Below are 21,713 nucleotides of genomic sequence, written 5' to 3' on the forward strand. Positions count from 1 at the left end.
AAGCTAGGTTTGGTTCCTTCAGTCATGCATTTAATTTTTTTCATTTCCCTTTCTTTAATTGATACTGCTGATGGTCTTTTCTGTGGGTCATTGTAGAAGATATGATGCACAGGGTGTTTTTTCCCCCTTTTGATATTGATTGCCAGTCACAATTACTTCATGGTCTTATCATCCCTTTAGGTGATCTGCTGTGTTTTTGTTGTTTGGTTTTGTTTTTTTTTTCCCATTAAATTTTCAGTATCTGAAATGGTTGGAAACAATGATCTGGAGCATTAAGTTAGCATTTGATTTTTCTGTTGCTCATGTAGTGCACTGTATCCTACTCTAGTAATCAACTGTGCAATTGTGTTTAGTGTGAGCCTAAATTTCAATTTAAAAATTCTTCAAGAACTTTTATTTCTGTTCATTATTTTAACAAGACCACTATCTGTGGTCTTTCTGTATTACTTTATCTACCCTACTGCTTCCCATCACTTCATTTAACCATTGGATTTCCCAAGTTGTTGCTCGTTTGTTTGCTCAATAGCTGCATTTTACAGTGCAGGCTACTGCTTTCTTGTGCCCAGGTCTGATGATAACAACCCTGATAGTCCTTCTTTCCCCATTCTCATGATCATAGCACAGATTACTCTTTCAGAGGTAATTAATAAAAGGAGGAAAGACGGCAGTTTGTACCAGGAAATGGATATTACTGAAATGTAGTTGTGTGAACACAAGAAGTTTTGTCTGAAAATGAATTTTCATGCCTTAAATGTTACAGAAATAATTGATTATTAGTTCAGCATCAGCAGAGTAAATAGTAATCGTTAGAAACTCCACTAACCTCTCAGGACCGAGAAAATGAAGCTCTTGACATATTTTTATCACAGTAAATATCCAAGTTTACTGATTGTTCCATAGATAAAATAGATAGTCTACTCTAATCCATAGATTAGGAATGAATATATACACTAGAGGAAAAAAAAAATTACTCAGATATAGCTTCAGTGCCTGTGTGAGCTTCCTTGAGCACAAAAATTTTATATTTATTGTGTTTCTCTTTCAACCAAAACTAATTTGAAGTAGTAGATAATCATTTATTGATATAATTGTCAATTTCAGGCAGCATTTAGCACATTACTACTCTTAGATGACAGACTAAATTCTTCCTCTTGCTCTTTTCAACCAGTGTGTGAACATCAAATCCTTGGTATCACATGAGGTACCTGAGACTGCTTGGTTTTAATGTTCTCTGGGATCACACTTACTTTGTATGCACTGCTGACATTCAAATATCAGCCAGATGTTGTTGTGATTTTATTTTCAACTCCACTGGCCAAATTGTATGAACCACTCCACGCTGATCAGGTTCATGCAACTTGCTGGGTGAATCTTTCAGGCAAAAATTATCATCTTATGATGACCTTCTTCCTATGTCTCCCCAGTGATTCAATTTGAATGTATTCTGATTTACAAAGGAAATCAGGGTTTCTAAATCTGATTAATTACAGTCACTAAACATGCAATAAATTGCAGTAAGCTTATATATACAGAAGGATTCTCCAGTCTTATAAATACTAGAACTTTCAAATGGAGCAAGCTCTTATTCATTTTGAATTCTTTTTTTAATAGCAATCAGAATCCCTGCTTTGAGGATGACTTCTCATATTCAGCACCATCTATACTTGTTCTTGTACCTGTATGTAAACCGACACAAGGTAAATTGGTCACAAAGTAATTGCTTAAATTATGCTACGGGAGTTTCATGCCTCATACTGGGAAAAATTTCTCCTCAGAAAGATGATGAGGAATCGGAACAGGCAGCCCGTTGAGGTGGTGGATTCCCTGAGGGTGCGCAGGCCTTGCAGAGAGATCTGGACAAACTGAGGGGGTGCTTTTATAATTTCTTTGGGGAGCCCAGGTGTCTGATCATGCATCTTTGAATCATGGCTGGCGATCAGTTTCCTTTTATAGATTCCTTCCAATTGTTTTTTTAGCCCTAACCTGCATTGTTTCTGCTGGAGCCCTCGGGTACACATAAGATGTTCAGGTAGCACATGCTGCCAGCGCGGATCCGGGTCTCGTTACTCAGCCAAGCCAATTGAATGCTGTGAAGCACACCTTCCAAAATACGGATTAAAGGAACCTCGGCTCTGACAACACCACACAAGCACAAGATTTTGTTTGCTTTTGATTTAATAGCATATCTTTCTCTTTTAGTAACACTTCCGGTGATGCATGAATAAACAGAAGCAATCTATTAAAAAATGTCCGATGCAAACAAAATTCTCCCCGGGAGGATACTGTGGAAGACCGTGCTGAAGTCTAGGTAGACTACCTCAGCAGCCTTTCCCTCATCTACCCATCCGGTCACACGGTCATAGAAGGAGATGATGTTGGGCAAGCACAACCTGCCTTTCATGAGCCCGTGCTGGCCGGGCCCGATCCCCTGGATGTCATGCACGTGCCGTGTGATGTGTACGGAGATGATTTGCTCCGTAACTTTCCCTGGTACCGAGGTCAGGGAAGAGACAGGAGAGAGGAGAGTGGAGGAGTGCAGTGATGCGGCTGTGCTTGTGACAGCAGCAGACGCGTCACAGCGGGGGGGCGGGGCGTTGTCAGGAGGCTGTCAGAGTAGAGGCAGCGCTGCGGCACTTTGGCCTAGGCCTTCGGTGAGTGCGGTACGCACCTGCTAGCGGCTATGGCTCGGGTGGCTCGGGTGGTCTTCATCACCCTGGCGTTGATCGGAATCGTCCCTTTGGTAATTCTGCTCGTAAATGGCGATGTGCATGAGCACATTCAGCTGTATACGGAGCAGCCGAGTCCGGACATGGCTCAGCCACTGCACGGCACGGAGCAGGGGAGCCAGGGGCCGAGCTGGGAGGCCAAGGGAGCCCTGCTCCTTGATGCCCTGCTGCAGTGGCGGCTCTGGGTCTTGCCCGGAGTCCTTATCCTGTTCTTTGGCTTCCTGTGCTGCGTCAGGAAAACCAACTACTTGCCAGAGAGCAGAAGCAAGTTTGGGGTCTGTGTTGCAACCCTTGCCGTCTTCCTTACGCTCCTCTTCCTCAAGATAGCGCAACGTACGCTGGCCGCTGGCGACAGCGACCAGCAAAGTTCCAGCAGCGAGGAGGAGGAGGAGGAGGAGGAGGACGAGGAAGAGGAAGAGGAAGAGGACAGTGACTTGGACGAGACACGCGACGTAGGCAGAGTTTGGGCCGACAGCACCCAGTGGCCAGCGCCACACGCGGCCGGCAAGTGCCAGCTGGTGGAGGAGCTGGTGGACGACCTTCTTCGTGCCTGCCGAGGAAAAACGTGCCACAGCTTCGTGCCCCGGCTGCAGCCGGCCATCGGGGTGGCCTGCGTCTGTGAAGGATGGAGTGCCCAGGAAGACAACGTCATCTACCGCCTGCTCGTGCCCATGAGAGCTCCCCCTGGGCACGCCTTCCGTGTGGAGCTGGGCAACCCAAAGGGGGCATCAAAAAGGAAGTCCTGTCTGCGTGTGGAGCTGGAGTGCATGTGTGCGAGGGAGCGGCTGCTGGGGGACATGCTCTGCTTTCTCCACCACACTCGGAGGGAGCTGAGAGAAAACCAGGAAGCCAGCCTCCTCAACACCTTGTGCAGGGCCTCCTACCTGGACGTGCAGAAAACCACGCGCTGGTTCCAGCAGCGGGTGAAAGCAGCCTGGAAATGTCTGCCTCAGTCGCGTGACTGGGGCCTGGAGCTGGTGCCCTCCGACCACTCCTGCAAGATCAAGCTGACCCCCCCCTCCAAGAGCACCTTCACCATCGAGATGACTCTTGGGGTGCAGCTTGATGAATCGGGCACGTTCCTGAGCTTTGACTAGGCTCAGACTATGCTTCCGTCTTCTTCTCTGTTTCTGTCTTTCCAAGTATGTCCTTCTCTCTCTTAAATAAAACTAATAGTAGTATTAACCATACCAGCGCTCCTCTCGTTCTTCCCGCTGAGCACCGATGCTGAGCACGTAGGGATGTGCTGTGAGAAGAGAGGAGCACACAAAAGCGTGGCACTGACCTGTACCATGCAGGACTTAAGCTCTTCTGCCTACGCAGGTAAACCCACTATGAGGGGACCTGCTGAAAACTCAATTATCCCAGTTCCTGCATCATCACAGAGCATCGCCGTGTCTTATTCAAGCCGCCGGACCTTCCTCTGTGCTTGGCGTAAGGCAGATGGCTGTGTCAGCATCAGGGAAGGGAGATCTGGTACCTCAGCAAGCAGGGAGAAAATATGATCAAACAGCTTGTGGGTTGAGACAGGGACAGGGACATCTCTCACCAGCTACCATCCCAGCTTTTGGAAGACAAAGTCAATTTATTGCCAGTTAATGACAGGGTTGAACAGTGAAAACAAAGCAAATCTAAAAAAAACCCACTTTTCTCCTACAACCTCTACTCTCAAGGCTCAACTTTACGCCTGAAACTTCAACCACCTCCCCGCAAGATGAGCAGGAGGGACAGGGGATGGGGCTGTGGTCAGTCCTTAATGTTTCGTCTCTGCTGCTCCTCCGTGGCCACTGTCTTCCCCCATGAAGGATGCTGCTGAATCCAGAACTGATCCTGTCTGAGCTTCCCACAGGCTGCAGCGCTCCAAGCCCTGCCCCAGCACGGCTTTGAACCGTGAGGTGTATCTGTCAGGCACTGCTCCACCCAGGTCCCCGTGGCTGGCAGCTCCCCCTGGCCTCCGCCCCCACTGCGGGCTGCTCTCCGTGGGCTGCAGCTCCAGCCCAGGGCTGCTCCATGTGCTTTGGCCTCCTCCAGGCCTCGTCCACTGCTGCACCGTGGGCTCCTTCCTGGCTGTGCGTGGAGGTCTGCCCTGCGCAGTGCCCACGGGCTGCAGGGGGACAGCCTGCTCCACCATGTGGAGCAGAAATGGCTGCAGAGACATTGAATGCCTTCCTCACCACTGTCTTCAACGTGGATGATGAGCTCTGGGAAACCCAGAGACATGAGTTGGAGGACTGTGACTGTGATAAGAATAAACCCCCGGACAACCCCAAACGTGTGTAGGGTTTGCTGCTGCAGCTGGATGCATGCAAGTCTACGAGACCCGCACGGGTTCATCCCGTGGAACTGCAAGGAGCTCCATAGGACTCCATTTCAGGGCCAGTTGTCTTTCACGTTTTCCGCACTTGGTTGGATACAGGAATTGAAAGTATAGGAGACAACTCTGTGAATGACACTGAGCCGGGAGGAACTGTTGATTCCCTGAGGGTGCGCAGGCCTTGCAGAGAGATCTGGACAAACTGAGGGGGTGCTTTTATAATTTCTTTGGGGAGCCCAGGTGTCTGATCATGCATCTTTGAATCATGGCTGGCGATCAGTTTCCTTTTATAGATTCCTTCCAATTGTTTTTTTAGCCCTAACCTGCATTGTTTCTGCTGGAGCCCTCGGGTACACATAAGATGTTCAGGTAGCACATGCTGCCAGCGCGGATCCGGGTCTCGTTACTCAGCCAAGCCAATTGAATGCTGTGAAGCACACCTTCCAAAATACGGATTAAAGGAACCTCGGCTCTGACAACACCACACAAGCACAAGATTTTGTTTGCTTTTGATTTAATAGCATATCTTTCTCTTTTAGTAACACTTCCGGTGATGCATGAATAAACAGAAGCAATCTATTAAAAAATGTCCGATGCAAACAAAATTCTCCCCGGGAGGATACTGTGGAAGACCGTGCTGAAGTCTAGGTAGACTACCTCAGCAGCCTTTCCCTCATCTACCCATCCGGTCACACGGTCATAGAAGGAGATGATGTTGGGCAAGCACAACCTGCCTTTCATGAGCCCGTGCTGGCCGGGCCCGATCCCCTGGATGTCATGCACGTGCCGTGTGATGTGTACGGAGATGATTTGCTCCGTAACTTTCCCTGGTACCGAGGTCAGGGAAGAGACAGGAGAGAGGAGAGTGGAGGAGTGCAGTGATGCGGCTGTGCTTGTGACAGCAGCAGACGCGTCACAGCGGGGGGGCGGGGCGTTGTCAGGAGGCTGTCAGAGTAGAGGCAGCGCTGCGGCACTTTGGCCTAGGCCTTCGGTGAGTGCGGTACGCACCTGCTAGCGGCTATGGCTCGGGTGGCTCGGGTGGTCTTCATCACCCTGGCGTTGATCGGAATCGTCCCTTTGGTAATTCTGCTCGTAAATGGCGATGTGCATGAGCACATTCAGCTGTATACAGAGCAGCCGAGTCCGGACATGGCTCAGCCACTGCACGGCACGGAGCAGGGGAGCCAGGGGCCGAGCTGGGAGGCCAAGGGAGCCCTGCTCCTTGATGCCCTGCTGCAGTGGCGGCTCTGGGTCTTGCCCGGAGTCCTTATCCTGTTCTTTGGCTTCCTGTGCTGCGTCAGGAAAACCAACTACTTGCCAGAGAGCAGAAGCAAGTTTGGGGTCTGTGTTGCAACCCTTGCCGTCTTCCTTACGCTCCTCTTCCTCAAGATAGCGCAACGTACGCTGGCCGCTGGCGACAGCGACCAGCAAAGTTCCAGCAGCGAGGAGGAGGAGGAGGAGGAGGAGGAGGACGAGGAAGAGGAAGAGGAAGAGGACAGTGACTTGGACGAGACACGCGACGTAGGCAGAGTTTGGGCCGACAGCACCCAGTGGCCAGCGCCACACGCGGCCGGCAAGTGCCAGCTGGTGGAGGAGCTGGTGGACGACCTTCTTCGTGCCTGCCGAGGAAAAACGTGCCACAGCTTCGTGCCCCGGCTGCAGCCGGCCATCGGGGTGGCCTGCGTCTGTGAAGGATGGAGTGCCCAGGAAGACAACGTCATCTACCGCCTGCTCGTGCCCATGAGAGCTCCCCCTGGGCACGCCTTCCGTGTGGAGCTGGGCAACCCAAAGGGGGCATCAAAAAGGAAGTCCTGTCTGCGTGTGGAGCTGGAGTGCATGTGTGCGAGGGAGCGGCTGCTGGGGGACATGCTCTGCTTTCTCCACCACACTCGGAGGGAGCTGAGAGAAAACCAGGAAGCCAGCCTCCTCAACACCTTGTGCAGGGCCTCCTACCTGGACGTGCAGAAAACCACGCGCTGGTTCCAGCAGCGGATGAAAGCAGCCTGGAAATGTCTGCCTCAGTCGCGTGACTGGGGCCTGGAGCTGGTGCCCTCCGACCACTCCTGCAAGATCAAGCTGACCCCCCCCTCCAAGAGCACCTTCACCATCGAGATGACTCTTGGGGTGCAGCTTGATGAATCGGGCACGTTCCTGAGCTTTGACTAGGCTCAGACTATGCTTCCGTCTTCTTCTCTGTTTCTGTCTTTCCAAGTATGTCCTTCTCTCTCTTAAATAAAACTAATAGTAGTATTAACCATACCAGCGCTCCTCTCGTTCTTCCCGCTGAGCACCGATGCTGAGCACGTAGGGATGTGCTGTGAGAAGAGAGGAGCACACAAAAGCGTGGCACTGACCTGTACCATGCAGGACTTAAGCTCTTCTGCCTACGCAGGTAAACCCACTATGAGGGGACCTGCTGAAAACTCAATTATCCCAGTTCCTGCATCATCACAGAGCATCGCCGTGTCTTATTCAAGCCGCCGGACCTTCCTCTGTGCTTGGCGTAAGGCAGATGGCTGTGTCAGCATCAGGGAAGGGAGATCTGGTACCTCAGCAAGCAGGGAGAAAATATGATCAAACAGCTTGTGGGTTGAGACAGGGACAGGGACATCTCTCACCAGCTACCATCCCAGCTTTTGGAAGACAAAGTCAATTTATTGCCAGTTAATGACAGGGTTGAACAGTGAAAACAAAGCAAATCTAAAAAAAACCCACTTTTCTCCTACAACCTCTACTCTCAAGGCTCAACTTTACGCCTGAAACTTCAACCACCTCCCCGCAAGATGAGCAGGAGGGACAGGGGATGGGGCTGTGGTCAGTCCTTAATGTTTCGTCTCTGCTGCTCCTCCGTGGCCACTGTCTTCCCCCATGAAGGATGCTGCTGAATCCAGAACTGATCCTGTCTGAGCTTCCCACAGGCTGCAGCGCTCCAAGCCCTGCCCCAGCACGGCTTTGAACCGTGAGGTGTATCTGTCAGGCACTGCTCCACCCAGGTCCCCGTGGCTGGCAGCTCCCCCTGGCCTCCGCCCCCACTGCGGGCTGCTCTCCGTGGGCTGCAGCTCCAGCCCAGGGCTGCTCCATGTGCTTTGGCCTCCTCCAGGCCTCGTCCACTGCTGCACCGTGGGCTCCTTCCTGGCTGTGCGTGGAGGTCTGCCCTGCGCAGTGCCCACGGGCTGCAGGGGGACAGCCTGCTCCACCATGTGGAGCAGAAATGGCTGCAGAGACATTGAATGCCTTCCTCACCACTGTCTTCAACGTGGATGATGAGCTCTGGGAAACCCAGAGACATGAGTTGGAGGACTGTGACTGTGATAAGAATAAACCCCCGGACAACCCCAAACGTGTGTAGGGTTTGCTGCTGCAGCTGGATGCATGCAAGTCTACGAGACCCGCACGGGTTCATCCCGTGGAACTGCAAGGAGCTCCATAGGACTCCATTTCAGGGCCAGTTGTCTTTCACGTTTTCCGCACTTGGTTGGATACAGGAATTGAAAGTATAGGAGACAACTCTGTGAATGACACTGAGCCGGGAGGAACTGTTGATTCCCTGAGGGTGCGCAGGCCTTGCAGAGAGATCTGGACAAACTGAGGGGGTGCTTTTATAATTTCTTTGGGGAGCCCAGGTGTCTGATCATGCATCTTTGAATCATGGCTGGCGATCAGTTTCCTTTTATAGATTCCTTCCAATTGTTTTTTTAGCCCTAACCTGCATTGTTTCTGCTGGAGCCCTCGGGTACACATAAGATGTTCAGGTAGCACATGCTGCCAGCGCGGATCCGGGTCTCGTTACTCAGCCAAGCCAATTGAATGCTGTGAAGCACACCTTCCAAAATACGGATTAAAGGAACCTCGGCTCTGACAACACCACACAAGCACAAGATTTTGTTTGCTTTTGATTTAATAGCATATCTTTCTCTTTTAGTAACACTTCCGGTGATGCATGAATAAACAGAAGCAATCTATTAAAAAATGTCCGATGCAAACAAAATTCTCCCCGGGAGGATACTGTGGAAGACCGTGCTGAAGTCTAGGTAGACTACCTCAGCAGCCTTTCCCTCATCTACCCATCCGGTCACACGGTCATAGAAGGAGATGATGTTGGGCAAGCACAACCTGCCTTTCATGAGCCCGTGCTGGCCGGGCCCGATCCCCTGGATGTCATGCACGTGCCGTGTGATGTGTACGGAGATGATTTGCTCCGTAACTTTCCCTGGTACCGAGGTCAGGGAAGAGACAGGAGAGAGGAGAGTGGAGGAGTGCAGTGATGCGGCTGTGCTTGTGACAGCAGCAGACGCGTCACAGCGGGGGGGCGGGGCGTTGTCAGGAGGCTGTCAGAGTAGAGGCAGCGCTGCGGCACTTTGGCCTAGGCCTTCGGTGAGTGCGGTACGCACCTGCTAGCGGCTATGGCTCGGGTGGCTCGGGTGGTCTTCATCACCCTGGCGTTGATCGGAATCGTCCCTTTGGTAATTCTGCTCATAAATGGCGATGTGCATGAGCACATTCAGCTGTATACGGAGCAGCCGAGTCCGGACATGGCTCAGCCACTGCACGGCACGGAGCAGGGGAGCCAGGGGCCGAGCTGGGAGGCCAAGGGAGCCCTGCTCCTTGATGCCCTGCTGCAGTGGCGGCTCTGGGTCTTGCCCGGAGTCCTTATCCTGTTCTTTGGCTTCCTGTGCTGCGTCAGGAAAACCAACTACTTGCCAGAGAGCAGAAGCAAGTTTGGGGTCTGTGTTGCAACCCTTGCCGTCTTCCTTACGCTCCTCTTCCTCAAGATAGCGCAACGTACGCTGGCCGCTGGCGACAGCGACCAGCAAAGTTCCAGCAGCGAGGAGGAGGAGGAGGAGGACGAGGAGGAGGACGAGGAAGAGGAAGAGGAAGAGGACAGTGACTTGGACGAGACACGCGACGTAGGCAGAGTTTGGGCCGACAGCACCCAGTGGCCAGCGCCACACGCGGCCGGCAAGTGCCAGCTGGTGGAGGAGCTGGTGGACGACCTTCTTCGTGCCTGCCGAGGAAAAACGTGCCACAGCTTCGTGCCCCGGCTGCAGCCGGCCATCGGGGTGGCCTGCGTCTGTGAAGGATGGAGTGCCCAGGAAGACAACGTCATCTACCGCCTGCTCGTGCCCATGAGAGCTCCCCCTGGGCACGCCTTCCGTGTGGAGCTGGGCAACCCAAAGGGGGCATCAAAAAGGAAGTCCTGTCTGCGTGTGGAGCTGGAGTGCATGTGTGCGAGGGAGCGGCTGCTGGGGGACATGCTCTGCTTTCTCCACCACACTCGGAGGGAGCTGAGAGAAAACCAGGAAGCCAGCCTCCTCAACACCTTGTGCAGGGCCTCCTACCTGGACGTGCAGAAAACCACGCGCTGGTTCCAGCAGCGGGTGAAAGCAGCCTGGAAATGTCTGCCTCAGTCGCGTGACTGGGGCCTGGAGCTGGTGCCCTCCGACCACTCCTGCAAGATCAAGCTGACCCCCCCCTCCAAGAGCACCTTCACCATCGAGATGACTCTTGGGGTGCAGCTTGATGAATCGGGCACGTTCCTGAGCTTTGACTAGGCTCAGACTATGCTTCCGTCTTCTTCTCTGTTTCTGTCTTTCCAAGTATGTCCTTCTCTCTCTTAAATAAAACTAATAGTAGTATTAACCATACCAGCGCTCCTCTCGTTCTTCCCGCTGAGCACCGATGCTGAGCACGTAGGGATGTGCTGTGAGAAGAGAGGAGCACACAAAAGCGTGGCACTGACCTGTACCATGCAGGACTTAAGCTCTTCTGCCTACGCAGGTAAACCCACTATGAGGGGACCTGCTGAAAACTCAATTATCCCAGTTCCTGCATCATCACAGAGCATCGCCGTGTCTTATTCAAGCCGCCGGACCTTCCTCTGTGCTTGGCGTAAGGCAGATGGCTGTGTCAGCATCAGGGAAGGGAGATCTGGTACCTCAGCAAGCAGGGAGAAAATATGATCAAACAGCTTGTGGGTTGAGACAGGGACAGGGACATCTCTCACCAGCTACCATCCCAGCTTTTGGAAGACAAAGTCAATTTATTGCCAGTTAATGACAGGGTTGAACAGTGAAAACAAAGCAAATCTAAAAAAAACCCACTTTTCTCCTACAACCTCTACTCTCAAGGCTCAACTTTACGCCTGAAACTTCAACCACCTCCCCGCAAGATGAGCAGGAGGGACAGGGGATGGGGCTGTGGTCAGTCCTTAATGTTTCGTCTCTGCTGCTCCTCCGTGGCCACTGTCTTCCCCCATGAAGGATGCTGCTGAATCCAGAACTGATCCTGTCTGAGCTTCCCACAGGCTGCAGCGCTCCAAGCCCTGCCCCAGCACGGCTTTGAACCGTGAGGTGTATCTGTCAGGCACTGCTCCACCCAGGTCCCCGTGGCTGGCAGCTCCCCCTGGCCTCCGCCCCCACTGCGGGCTGCTCTCCGTGGGCTGCAGCTCCAGCCCAGGGCTGCTCCATGTGCTTTGGCCTCCTCCAGGCCTCGTCCACTGCTGCACCGTGGGCTCCTTCCTGGCTGTGCGTGGAGGTCTGCCCTGCGCAGTGCCCACGGGCTGCAGGGGGACAGCCTGCTCCACCATGTGGAGCAGAAATGGCTGCAGAGACATTGAATGCCTTCCTCACCACTGTCTTCAACGTGGATGATGAGCTCTGGGAAACCCAGAGACATGAGTTGGAGGACTGTGACTGTGATAAGAATAAACCCCCGGACAACCCCAAACGTGTGTAGGGTTTGCTGCTGCAGCTGGATGCATGCAAGTCTACGAGACCCGCACGGGTTCATCCCGTGGAACTGCAAGGAGCTCCATAGGACTCCATTTCAGGGCCAGTTGTCTTTCACGTTTTCCGCACTTGGTTGGATACAGGAATTGAAAGTATAGGAGACAACTCTGTGAATGACACTGAGCCGGGAGGAACTGTTGATTCCCTGAGGGTGCGCAGGCCTTGCAGAGAGATCTGGACAAACTGAGGGGGTGCTTTTATAATTTCTTTGGGGAGCCCAGGTGTCTGATCATGCATCTTTGAATCATGGCTGGCGATCAGTTTCCTTTTATAGATTCCTTCCAATTGTTTTTTTAGCCCTAACCTGCATTGTTTCTGCTGGAGCCCTCGGGTACACATAAGATGTTCAGGTAGCACATGCTGCCAGCGCGGATCCGGGTCTCGTTACTCAGCCAAGCCAATTGAATGCTGTGAAGCACACCTTCCAAAATACGGATTAAAGGAACCTCGGCTCTGACAACACCACACAAGCACAAGATTTTGTTTGCTTTTGATTTAATAGCATATCTTTCTCTTTTAGTAACACTTCCGGTGATGCATGAATAAACAGAAGCAATCTATTAAAAAATGTCCGATGCAAACAAAATTCTCCCCGGGAGGATACTGTGGAAGACCGTGCTGAAGTCTAGGTAGACTACCTCAGCAGCCTTTCCCTCATCTACCCATCCGGTCACACGGTCATAGAAGGAGATGATGTTGGGCAAGCACAACCTGCCTTTCATGAGCCCGTGCTGGCCGGGCCCGATCCCCTGGATGTCATGCACGTGCCGTGTGATGTGTACGGAGATGATTTGCTCCGTAACTTTCCCTGGTACCGAGGTCAGGGAAGAGACAGGAGAGAGGAGAGTGGAGGAGTGCAGTGATGCGGCTGTGCTTGTGACAGCAGCAGACGCGTCACAGCGGGGGGGCGGGGCGTTGTCAGGAGGCTGTCAGAGTAGAGGCAGCGCTGCGGCACTTTGGCCTAGGCCTTCGGTGAGTGCGGTACGCACCTGCTAGCGGCTATGGCTCGGGTGGCTCGGGTGGTCTTCATCACCCTGGCGTTGATCGGAATCGTCCCTTTGGTAATTCTGCTCGTAAATGGCGATGTGCATGAGCACATTCAGCTGTATACGGAGCAGCCGAGTCCGGACATGGCTCAGCCACTGCACGGCACGGAGCAGGGGAGCCAGGGGCCGAGCTGGGAGGCCAAGGGAGCCCTGCTCCTTGATGCCCTGCTGCAGTGGCGGCTCTGGGTCTTGCCCGGAGTCCTTATCCTGTTCTTTGGCTTCCTGTGCTGCGTCAGGAAAACCAACTACTTGCCAGAGAGCAGAAGCAAGTTTGGGGTCTGTGTTGCAACCCTTGCCGTCTTCCTTACGCTCCTCTTCCTCAAGATAGCGCAACGTACGCTGGCCGCTGGCGACAGCGACCAGCAAAGTTCCAGCAGCGAGGAGGAGGAGGAGGAGGAGGAGGAGGACGAGGAAGAGGAAGAGGAAGAGGACAGTGACTTGGACGAGACACGCGACGTAGGCAGAGTTTGGGCCGACAGCACCCAGTGGCCAGCGCCACACGCGGCCGGCAAGTGCCAGCTGGTGGAGGAGCTGGTGGACGACCTTCTTCGTGCCTGCCGAGGAAAAACGTGCCACAGCTTCGTGCCCCGGCTGCAGCCGGCCATCGGGGTGGCCTGCGTCTGTGAAGGATGGAGTGCCCAGGAAGACAACGTCATCTACCGCCTGCTCGTGCCCATGAGAGCTCCCCCTGGGCACGCCTTCCGTGTGGAGCTGGGCAACCCAAAGGGGGCATCAAAAAGGAAGTCCTGTCTGCGTGTGGAGCTGGAGTGCATGTGTGCGAGGGAGCGGCTGCTGGGGGACATGCTCTGCTTTCTCCACCACACTCGGAGGGAGCTGAGAGAAAACCAGGAAGCCAGCCTCCTCAACACCTTGTGCAGGGCCTCCTACCTGGACGTGCAGAAAACCACGCGCTGGTTCCAGCAGCGGGTGAAAGCAGCCTGGAAATGTCTGCCTCAGTCGCGTGACTGGGGCCTGGAGCTGGTGCCCTCCGACCACTCCTGCAAGATCAAGCTGACCCCCCCCTCCAAGAGCACCTTCACCATCGAGATGACTCTTGGGGTGCAGCTTGATGAATCGGGCACGTTCCTGAGCTTTGACTAGGCTCAGACTATGCTTCCGTCTTCTTCTCTGTTTCTGTCTTTCCAAGTATGTCCTTCTCTCTCTTAAATAAAACTAATAGTAGTATTAACCATACCAGCGCTCCTCTCGTTCTTCCCGCTGAGCACCGATGCTGAGCACGTAGGGATGTGCTGTGAGAAGAGAGGAGCACACAAAAGCGTGGCACTGACCTGTACCATGCAGGACTTAAGCTCTTCTGCCTACGCAGGTAAACCCACTATGAGGGGACCTGCTGAAAACTCAATTATCCCAGTTCCTGCATCATCACAGAGCATCGCCGTGTCTTATTCAAGCCGCCGGACCTTCCTCTGTGCTTGGCGTAAGGCAGATGGCTGTGTCAGCATCAGGGAAGGGAGATCTGGTACCTCAGCAAGCAGGGAGAAAATATGATCAAACAGCTTGTGGGTTGAGACAGGGACAGGGACATCTCTCACCAGCTACCATCCCAGCTTTTGGAAGACAAAGTCAATTTATTGCCAGTTAATGACAGGGTTGAACAGTGAAAACAAAGCAAATCTAAAAAAACCCACTTTTCTCCTACAACCTCTACTCTCAAGGCTCAACTTTACGCCTGAAACTTCAACCACCTCCCCGCAAGATGAGCAGGAGGGACAGGGGATGGGGCTGTGGTCAGTCCTTAATGTTTCGTCTCTGCTGCTCCTCCGTGGCCACTGTCTTCCCCCATGAAGGATGCTGCTGAATCCAGAACTGATCCTGTCTGAGCTTCCCACAGGCTGCAGCGCTCCAAGCCCTGCCCCAGCACGGCTTTGAACCGTGAGGTGTATCTGTCAGGCACTGCTCCACCCAGGTCCCCGTGGCTGGCAGCTCCCCCTGGCCTCCGCCCCCACTGCGGGCTGCTCTCCGTGGGCTGCAGCTCCAGCCCAGGGCTGCTCCATGTGCTTTGGCCTCCTCCAGGCCTCGTCCACTGCTGCACCGTGGGCTCCTTCCTGGCTGTGCGTGGAGGTCTGCCCTGCGCAGTGCCCACGGGCTGCAGGGGGACAGCCTGCTCCACCATGTGGAGCAGAAATGGCTGCAGAGACATTGAATGCCTTCCTCACCACTGTCTTCAACGTGGATGATGAGCTCTGGGAAACCCAGAGACATGAGTTGGAGGACTGTGACTGTGATAAGAATAAACCCCCGGACAACCCCAAACGTGTGTAGGGTTTGCTGCTGCAGCTGGATGCATGCAAGTCTACGAGACCCGCACGGGTTCATCCCGTGGAACTGCAAGGAGCTCCATAGGACTCCATTTCAGGGCCAGTTGTCTTTCACGTTTTCCGCACTTGGTTGGATACAGGAATTGAAAGTATAGGAGACAACTCTGTGAATGACACTGAGCCGGGAGGAACTGTTGATTCCCTGAGGGTGCGCAGGCCTTGCAGAGAGATCTGGACAAACTGAGGGGGTGCTTTTATAATTTCTTTGGGGAGCCCAGGTGTCTGATCATGCATCTTTGAATCATGGCTGGCGATCAGTTTCCTTTTATAGATTCCTTCCAATTGTTTTTTTTAGCCCTAACCTGCATTGTTTCTGCTGGAGCCCTCGGGTACACATAAGATGTTCAGGTAGCACATGCTGCCAGCGCGGATCCGGGTCTCGTTACTCAGCCAAGCCAATTGAATGCTGTGAAGCACACCTTCCAAAATACGGATTAAAGGAACCTCGGCTCTGACAACACCACACAAGCACAAGATTTTGTTTGCTTTTGATTTAATAGCATATCTTTCTCTTTTAGTAACACTTCCGGTGATGCATGAATAAACAGAAGCAATCTATTAAAAAATGTCCGATGCAAACAAAATTCTCCCCGGGAGGATACTGTGGAAGACCGTGCTGAAGTCTAGGTAGACTACCTCAGCAGCCTTTCCCTCATCTACCCATCCGGTCACACGGTCATAGAAGGAGATGATGTTGGGCAAGCACAACCTGCCTTTCATGAGCCCGTGCTGGCCGGGCCCGATCCCCTGGATGTCATGCACGTGCCGTGTGATCTGTACGGAGATGATTTGCTCCGTAACTTTCCCCGGTACCGAGGTCAGGGAAGAGACAGGAGAGAGGAGAGTGGAGGAGTGCAGTGATGCGGCTGTGCTTGTGACAGCAGCAGACGCGTCACAGCGGGGGGGCGGGGCGTTGTCAGGAGGCTGTCAGAGTAGAGGCAGCGCTGCGGCACTTTGGCCTAGGCCTTCGGTGAGTGCGGTACGCACCTGCTAGCGGCTATGGCTCGGGTGGCTCGGGTGGTCTTCATCACCCTGGCGTTGATCGGAATCGTCCCTTTGGTAATTCTGCTCGTAAATGGCGATGTGCATGAGCACATTCAGCTGTATACGGAGCAGCCGAGTCCGGACATGGCTCAGCCACTGCACGGCACGGAGCAGGGGAGCCAGGGGCCGAGCTGGGAGGCCAAGGGAGCCCTGCTCCTTGATGCCCTGCTGCAGTGGCGGCTCTGGGTCTTGCCCGGAGTCCTTATCCTGTTCTTTGGCTTCCTGTGCTGCGTCAGGAAAACCAACTACTTGCCAGAGAGCAGAAGCAAGTTTGGGGTCTGTGTTGCAACCCTTGCCGTCTTCCTTACGCTCCTCTTCCTCAAGATAGCGCAACGTACGCTGGCCGCTGGCGACAGCGACCAGCAAAGTTCCAGCAGCGAGGAGGAGGAGGAGGAGGAGGAGGAGGAGGACGAGGAAGAGGAAGAGGAAGAGGACAGTGACTTGGACGAGACACGCGACGTAGGCAGAGTTTGGGCCGACAGCACCCAGTGGCCAGCGCCACACGCGGCCGGCAAGTGCCAGCTGGTGGAGGAGCTGGTGGACGACCTTCTTCGTGCCTGCCGAGGAAAAACGTGCCACAGCTTCGTGCCCCGGCTGCAGCCGGCCATCGGGGTGGCCTGCGTCTGTGAAGGATGGAGTGCCCAGGAAGACAACGTCATCTACCGCCTGCTCGTGCCCATGAGAGCTCCCCCTGGGCACGCCTTCCGTGTGGAGCTGGGCAACCCAAAGGGGGCATCAAAAAGGAAGTCCTGTCTGCGTGTGGAGCTGGAGTGCATGTGTGCGAGGGAGCGGCTGCTGGGGGACATGCTCTGCTTTCTCCACCACACTCGGAGGGAGCTGAGAGAAAACCAGGAAGCCAGCCTCCTCAACACCTTGTGCAGGGCCTCCTACCTGGACGTGCAGAAAACCACGCGCTGGTTCCAGCAGCGGGTGAAAGCAGCCTGGAAATGTCTGCCTCAGTCGCGTGACTGGGGCCTGGAGCTGGTGCCCTCCGACCACTCCTGCAAGATCAAGCTGACCCCCCCCTCCAAGAGCACCTTCACCATCGAGATGACTCTTGGGGTGCAGCTTGATGAATCGGGCACGTTCCTGAGCTTTGACTAGGCTCAGACTATGCTTCCGTCTTCTTCTCTGTTTCTGTCTTTCCAAGTATGTCCTTCTCTCTCTTAAATAAAACTAATAGTAGTATTAACCATACCAGCGCTCCTCTCGTTCTTCCCGCTGAGCACCGATGCTGAGCACGTAGGGATGTGCTGTGAGAAGAGAGGAGCACACAAAAGCGTGGCACTGACCTGTACCATGCAGGACTTAAGCTCTTCTGCCTACGCAGGTAAACCCACTATGAGGGGACCTGCTGAAAACTCAATTATCCCAGTTCCTGCATCATCACAGAGCATCGCCGTGTCTTATTCAAGCCGCCGGACCTTCCTCTGTGCTTGGCGTAAGGCAGATGGCTGTGTCAGCATCAGGGAAGGGAGATCTGGTACCTCAGCAAGCAGGGAGAAAATATGATCAAACAGCTTGTGGGTTGAGACAGGGACAGGGACATCTCTCACCAGCTACCATCCCAGCTTTTGGAAGACAAAGTCAATTTATTGCCAGTTAATGACAGGGTTGAACAGTGAAAACAAAGCAAATCTAAAAAAACCCACTTTTCTCCTACAACCTCTACTCTCAAGGCTCAACTTTACGCCTGAAACTTCAACCACCTCCCCGCAAGATGAGCAGGAGGGACAGGGGATGGGGCTGTGGTCAGTCCTTAATGTTTCGTCTCTGCTGCTCCTCCGTGGCCACTGTCTTCCCCCATGAAGGATGCTGCTGAATCCAGAACTGATCCTGTCTGAGCTTCCCACAGGCTGCAGCGCTCCAAGCCCTGCCCCAGCACGGCTTTGAACCGTGAGGTGTATCTGTCAGGCACTGCTCCACCCAGGTCCCCGTGGCTGGCAGCTCCCCCTGGCCTCCGCCCCCACTGCGGGCTGCTCTCCGTGGGCTGCAGCTCCAGCCCAGGGCTGCTCCATGTGCTTTGGCCTCCTCCAGGCCTCGTCCACTGCTGCACCGTGGGCTCCTTCCTGGCTGTGCGTGGAGGTCTGCCCTGCGCAGTGCCCACGGGCTGCAGGGGGACAGCCTGCTCCACCATGTGGAGCAGAAATGGCTGCAGAGACATTGAATGCCTTCCTCACCACTGTCTTCAACGTGGATGATGAGCTCTGGGAAACCCAGAGACATGAGTTGGAGGACTGTGACTGTGATAAGAATAAACCCCCGGACAACCCCAAACGTGTGTAGGGTTTGCTGCTGCAGCTGGATGCATGCAAGTCTACGAGACCCGCACGGGTTCATCCCGTGGAACTGCAAGGAGCTCCATAGGACTCCATTTCAGGGCCAGTTGTCTTTCACGTTTTCCGCACTTGGTTGGATACAGGAATTGAAAGTATAGGAGACAACTCTGTGAATGACACTGAGCCGGGAGGAACTGTTGATTCCCTGAGGGTGCGCAGGCCTTGCAGAGAGATCTGGACAAACTGAGGGGGTGCTTTTATAATTTCTTTGGGGAGCCCAGGTGTCTGATCATGCATCTTTGAATCATGGCTGGCGATCAGTTTCCTTTTATAGATTCCTTCCAATTGTTTTTTTAGCCCTAACCTGCATTGTTTCTGCTGGAGCCCTCGGGTACACATAAGATGTTCAGGTAGCACATGCTGCCAGCGCGGATCCGGGTCTCGTTACTCAGCCAAGCCAATTGAATGCTGTGAAGCACACCTTCCAAAATACGGATTAAAGGAACCTCGGCTCTGACAACACCACACAAGCACAAGATTTTGTTTGCTTTTGATTTAATAGCATATCTTTCTCTTTTAGTAACACTTCCGGTGATGCATGAATAAACAGAAGCAATCTATTAAAAAATGTCCGATGCAAACAAAATTCTCCCCGGGAGGATACTGTGGAAGACCGTGCTGAAGTCTAGGTAGACTACCTCAGCAGCCTTTCCCTCATCTACCCATCCGGTCACACGGTCATAGAAGGAGATGATGTTGGGCAAGCACAACCTGCCTTTCATGAGCCCGTGCTGGCCGGGCCCGATCCCCTGGATGTCATGCACGTGCCGTGTGATGTGTACGGAGATGATTTGCTCCGTAACTTTCCCTGGTACCGAGGTCAGGGAAGAGACAGGAGAGAGGAGAGTGGAGGAGTGCAGTGATGCGGCTGTGCTTGTGACAGCAGCAGACGCGTCACAGCGGGGGGGCGGGGCGTTGTCAGGAGGCTGTCAGAGTAGAGGCAGCGCTGCGGCACTTTGGCCTAGGCCTTCGGTGAGTGCGGTACGCACCTGCTAGCGGCTATGGCTCGGGTGGCTCGGGTGGTCTTCATCACCCTGGCGTTGATCGGAATCGTCCCTTTGGTAATTCTGCTCGTAAATGGCGATGTGCATGAGCACATTCAGCTGTATACGGAGCAGCCGAGTCCGGACATGGCTCAGCCACTGCACGGCACGGAGCAGGGGAGCCAGGGGCCGAGCTGGGAGGCCAAGGGAGCCCTGCTCCTTGATGCCCTGCTGCAGTGGCGGCTCTGGGTCTTGCCCGGAGTCCTTATCCTGTTCTTTGGCTTCCTGTGCTGCGTCAGGAAAACCAACTACTTGCCAGAGAGCAGAAGCAAGTTTGGGGTCTGTGTTGCAACCCTTGCCGTCTTCCTTACGCTCCTCTTCCTCAAGATAGCGCAACGTACGCTGGCCGCTGGCGACAGCGACCAGCAAAGTTCCAGCAGCGAGGAGGAGGAGGAGGAGGAGGAGGAGGAGGACGAGGAAGAGGAAGAGGAAGAGGACAGTGACTTGGACGAGACACGCGACGTAGGCAGAGTTTGGGCCGACAGCACCCAGTGGCCAGCGCCACACGCGGCCGGCAAGTGCCAGCTGGTGGAGGAGCTGGTGGACGACCTTCTTCGTGCCTGCCGAGGAAAAACGTGCCACAGCTTCGTGCCCCGGCTGCAGCCGGCCATCGGGGTGGCCTGCGTCTGTGAAGGATGGAGTGCCCAGGAAGACAACGTCATCTACCGCCTGCTCGTGCCCATGAGAGCTCCCCCTGGGCACGCCTTCCGTGTGGAGCTGGGCAACCCAAAGGGGGCATCAAAAAGGAAGTCCTGTCTGCGTGTGGAGCTGGAGTGCATGTGTGCGAGGGAGCGGCTGCTGGGGGACATGCTCTGCTTTCTCCACCACACTCGGAGGGAGCTGAGAGAAAACCAGGAAGCCAGCCTCCTCAACACCTTGTGCAGGGCCTCCTACCTGGACGTGCAGAAAACCACGCGCTGGTTCCAGCAGCGGGTGAAAGCAGCCTGGAAATGTCTGCCTCAGTCGCGTGACTGGGGCCTGGAGCTGGTGCCCTCCGACCACTCCTGCAAGATCAAGCTGACCCCCCCCTCCAAGAGCACCTTCACCATCGAGATGACTCTTGGGGTGCAGCTTGATGAATCGGGCACGTTCCTGAGCTTTGACTAGGCTCAGACTATGCTTCCGTCTTCTTCTCTGTTTCTGTCTTTCCAAGTATGTCCTTCTCTCTCTTAAATAAAACTAATAGTAGTATTAACCATACCAGCGCTCCTCTCGTTCTTCCCGCTGAGCACCGATGCTGAGCACGTAGGGATGTGCTGTGAGAAGAGAGGAGCACACAAAAGCGTGGCACTGACCTGTACCATGCAGGACTTAAGCTCTTCTGCCTACGCAGGTAAACCCACTATGAGGGGACCTGCTGAAAACTCAATTATCCCAGTTCCTGCATCATCACAGAGCATCGCCGTGTCTTATTCAAGCCGCCGGACCTTCCTCTGTGCTTGGCGTAAGGCAGATGGCTGTGTCAGCATCAGGGAAGGGAGATCTGGTACCTCAGCAAGCAGGGAGAAAATATGATCAAACAGCTTGTGGGTTGAGACAGGGACAGGGACATCTCTCACCAGCTACCATCCCAGCTTTTGGAAGACAAAGTCAATTTATTGCCAGTTAATGACAGGGTTGAACAGTGAAAACAAAGCAAATCTAAAAAAAACCCACTTTTCTCCTACAACCTCTACTCTCAAGGCTCAACTTTACGCCTGAAACTTCAACCACCTCCCCGCAAGATGAGCAGGAGGGACAGGGGATGGGGCTGTGGTCAGTCCTTAATGTTTCGTCTCTGCTGCTCCTCCGTGGCCACTGTCTTCCCCCATGAAGGATGCTGCTGAATCCAGAACTGATCCTGTCTGAGCTTCCCACAGGCTGCAGCGCTCCAAGCCCTGCCCCAGCACGGCTTTGAACCGTGAGGTGTATCTGTCAGGCACTGCTCCACCCAGGTCCCCGTGGCTGGCAGCTCCCCCTGGCCTCCGCCCCCACTGCGGGCTGCTCTCCGTGGGCTGCAGCTCCAGCCCAGGGCTGCTCCATGTGCTTTGGCCTCCTCCAGGCCTCGTCCACTGCTGCACCGTGGGCTCCTTCC

The 21,713-nt window shown here is 54.1% G+C and overlaps 4 protein-coding genes across 4 annotated transcripts; all 4 read left to right on the forward strand.

Annotated features, from left to right (window-relative positions):
* The first annotated feature begins 297 nt into the window (after positions 1–297).
* On the forward strand, positions 298–3,831 carry LOC124417273 (inositol 1,4,5-trisphosphate receptor-interacting protein-like 1). Its single transcript, XM_046901704.1, has 2 exons — positions 298–2,651; positions 3,050–3,831. The coding sequence occupies exons 1-2, from the start codon at positions 2,370–2,372 to the stop codon at positions 3,821–3,823; spliced, it is 1,056 nt and encodes a 351-aa protein (XP_046757660.1). The 5' UTR covers positions 298–2,369; the 3' UTR covers positions 3,824–3,831.
* An 8,687-nt stretch (positions 3,832–12,518) lies between these two features.
* On the forward strand, positions 12,519–14,511 carry LOC124417272 (inositol 1,4,5-trisphosphate receptor-interacting protein-like 1). The gene is made up of 2 exons (XM_046901698.1): positions 12,519–12,800; positions 13,199–14,511. The coding sequence occupies exons 1-2, from the start codon at positions 12,519–12,521 to the stop codon at positions 13,973–13,975; spliced, it is 1,059 nt and encodes a 352-aa protein (XP_046757654.1). The 3' UTR covers positions 13,976–14,511.
* Positions 14,512–14,518: 7 nt separating this feature from the next.
* LOC124417271 (inositol 1,4,5-trisphosphate receptor-interacting protein-like 1) lies at positions 14,519–17,897 on the forward strand. Its single transcript, XM_046901691.1, has 2 exons — positions 14,519–16,183; positions 16,582–17,897. The coding sequence occupies exons 1-2, from the start codon at positions 15,902–15,904 to the stop codon at positions 17,359–17,361; spliced, it is 1,062 nt and encodes a 353-aa protein (XP_046757647.1). The 5' UTR covers positions 14,519–15,901; the 3' UTR covers positions 17,362–17,897.
* Positions 17,898–17,904: 7 nt separating this feature from the next.
* Positions 17,905–20,754, forward strand: LOC124417268 (inositol 1,4,5-trisphosphate receptor-interacting protein-like 1). Its single transcript, XM_046901677.1, has 2 exons — positions 17,905–19,568; positions 19,967–20,754. Exons 1-2 carry the CDS (start codon positions 19,287–19,289, stop codon positions 20,744–20,746), a joined length of 1,062 nt encoding a protein of 353 aa, XP_046757633.1. The 5' UTR covers positions 17,905–19,286; the 3' UTR covers positions 20,747–20,754.
* The last annotated feature ends 959 nt before the right edge of the window (positions 20,755–21,713 follow it).

Source organism: Gallus gallus, chromosome 1 (genome assembly GCF_016699485.2).
Source record: "Gallus gallus isolate bGalGal1 chromosome 1, bGalGal1.mat.broiler.GRCg7b, whole genome shotgun sequence".
NCBI lineage: Eukaryota > Metazoa > Chordata > Aves > Galliformes > Phasianidae > Gallus > Gallus gallus.

Excerpts from the sequence above, each read along its gene's own strand:
- LOC124417272 (XM_046901698.1), top strand. The coding sequence starts at position 12,519 with ATGATGTTGGGCAAGCACAACCTGCCTTTCATGAGCCCGTGCTGGCCG. Across the intron at positions 12,801-13,198 it reads CACTTTGGCCTAGGCCTTCG|ATAGCGCAACGTACGCTGGC; the intron begins GTGAGTGCGGTA and ends CTCTTCCTCAAG.
- LOC124417273 (XM_046901704.1), top strand. The coding sequence starts at position 2,370 with ATGATGTTGGGCAAGCACAACCTGCCTTTCATGAGCCCGTGCTGGCCG. Across the intron at positions 2,652-3,049 it reads CACTTTGGCCTAGGCCTTCG|ATAGCGCAACGTACGCTGGC; the intron begins GTGAGTGCGGTA and ends CTCTTCCTCAAG.
- LOC124417268 (XM_046901677.1), top strand. The coding sequence starts at position 19,287 with ATGATGTTGGGCAAGCACAACCTGCCTTTCATGAGCCCGTGCTGGCCG. Across the intron at positions 19,569-19,966 it reads CACTTTGGCCTAGGCCTTCG|ATAGCGCAACGTACGCTGGC; the intron begins GTGAGTGCGGTA and ends CTCTTCCTCAAG.
- LOC124417271 (XM_046901691.1), top strand. The coding sequence starts at position 15,902 with ATGATGTTGGGCAAGCACAACCTGCCTTTCATGAGCCCGTGCTGGCCG. Across the intron at positions 16,184-16,581 it reads CACTTTGGCCTAGGCCTTCG|ATAGCGCAACGTACGCTGGC; the intron begins GTGAGTGCGGTA and ends CTCTTCCTCAAG.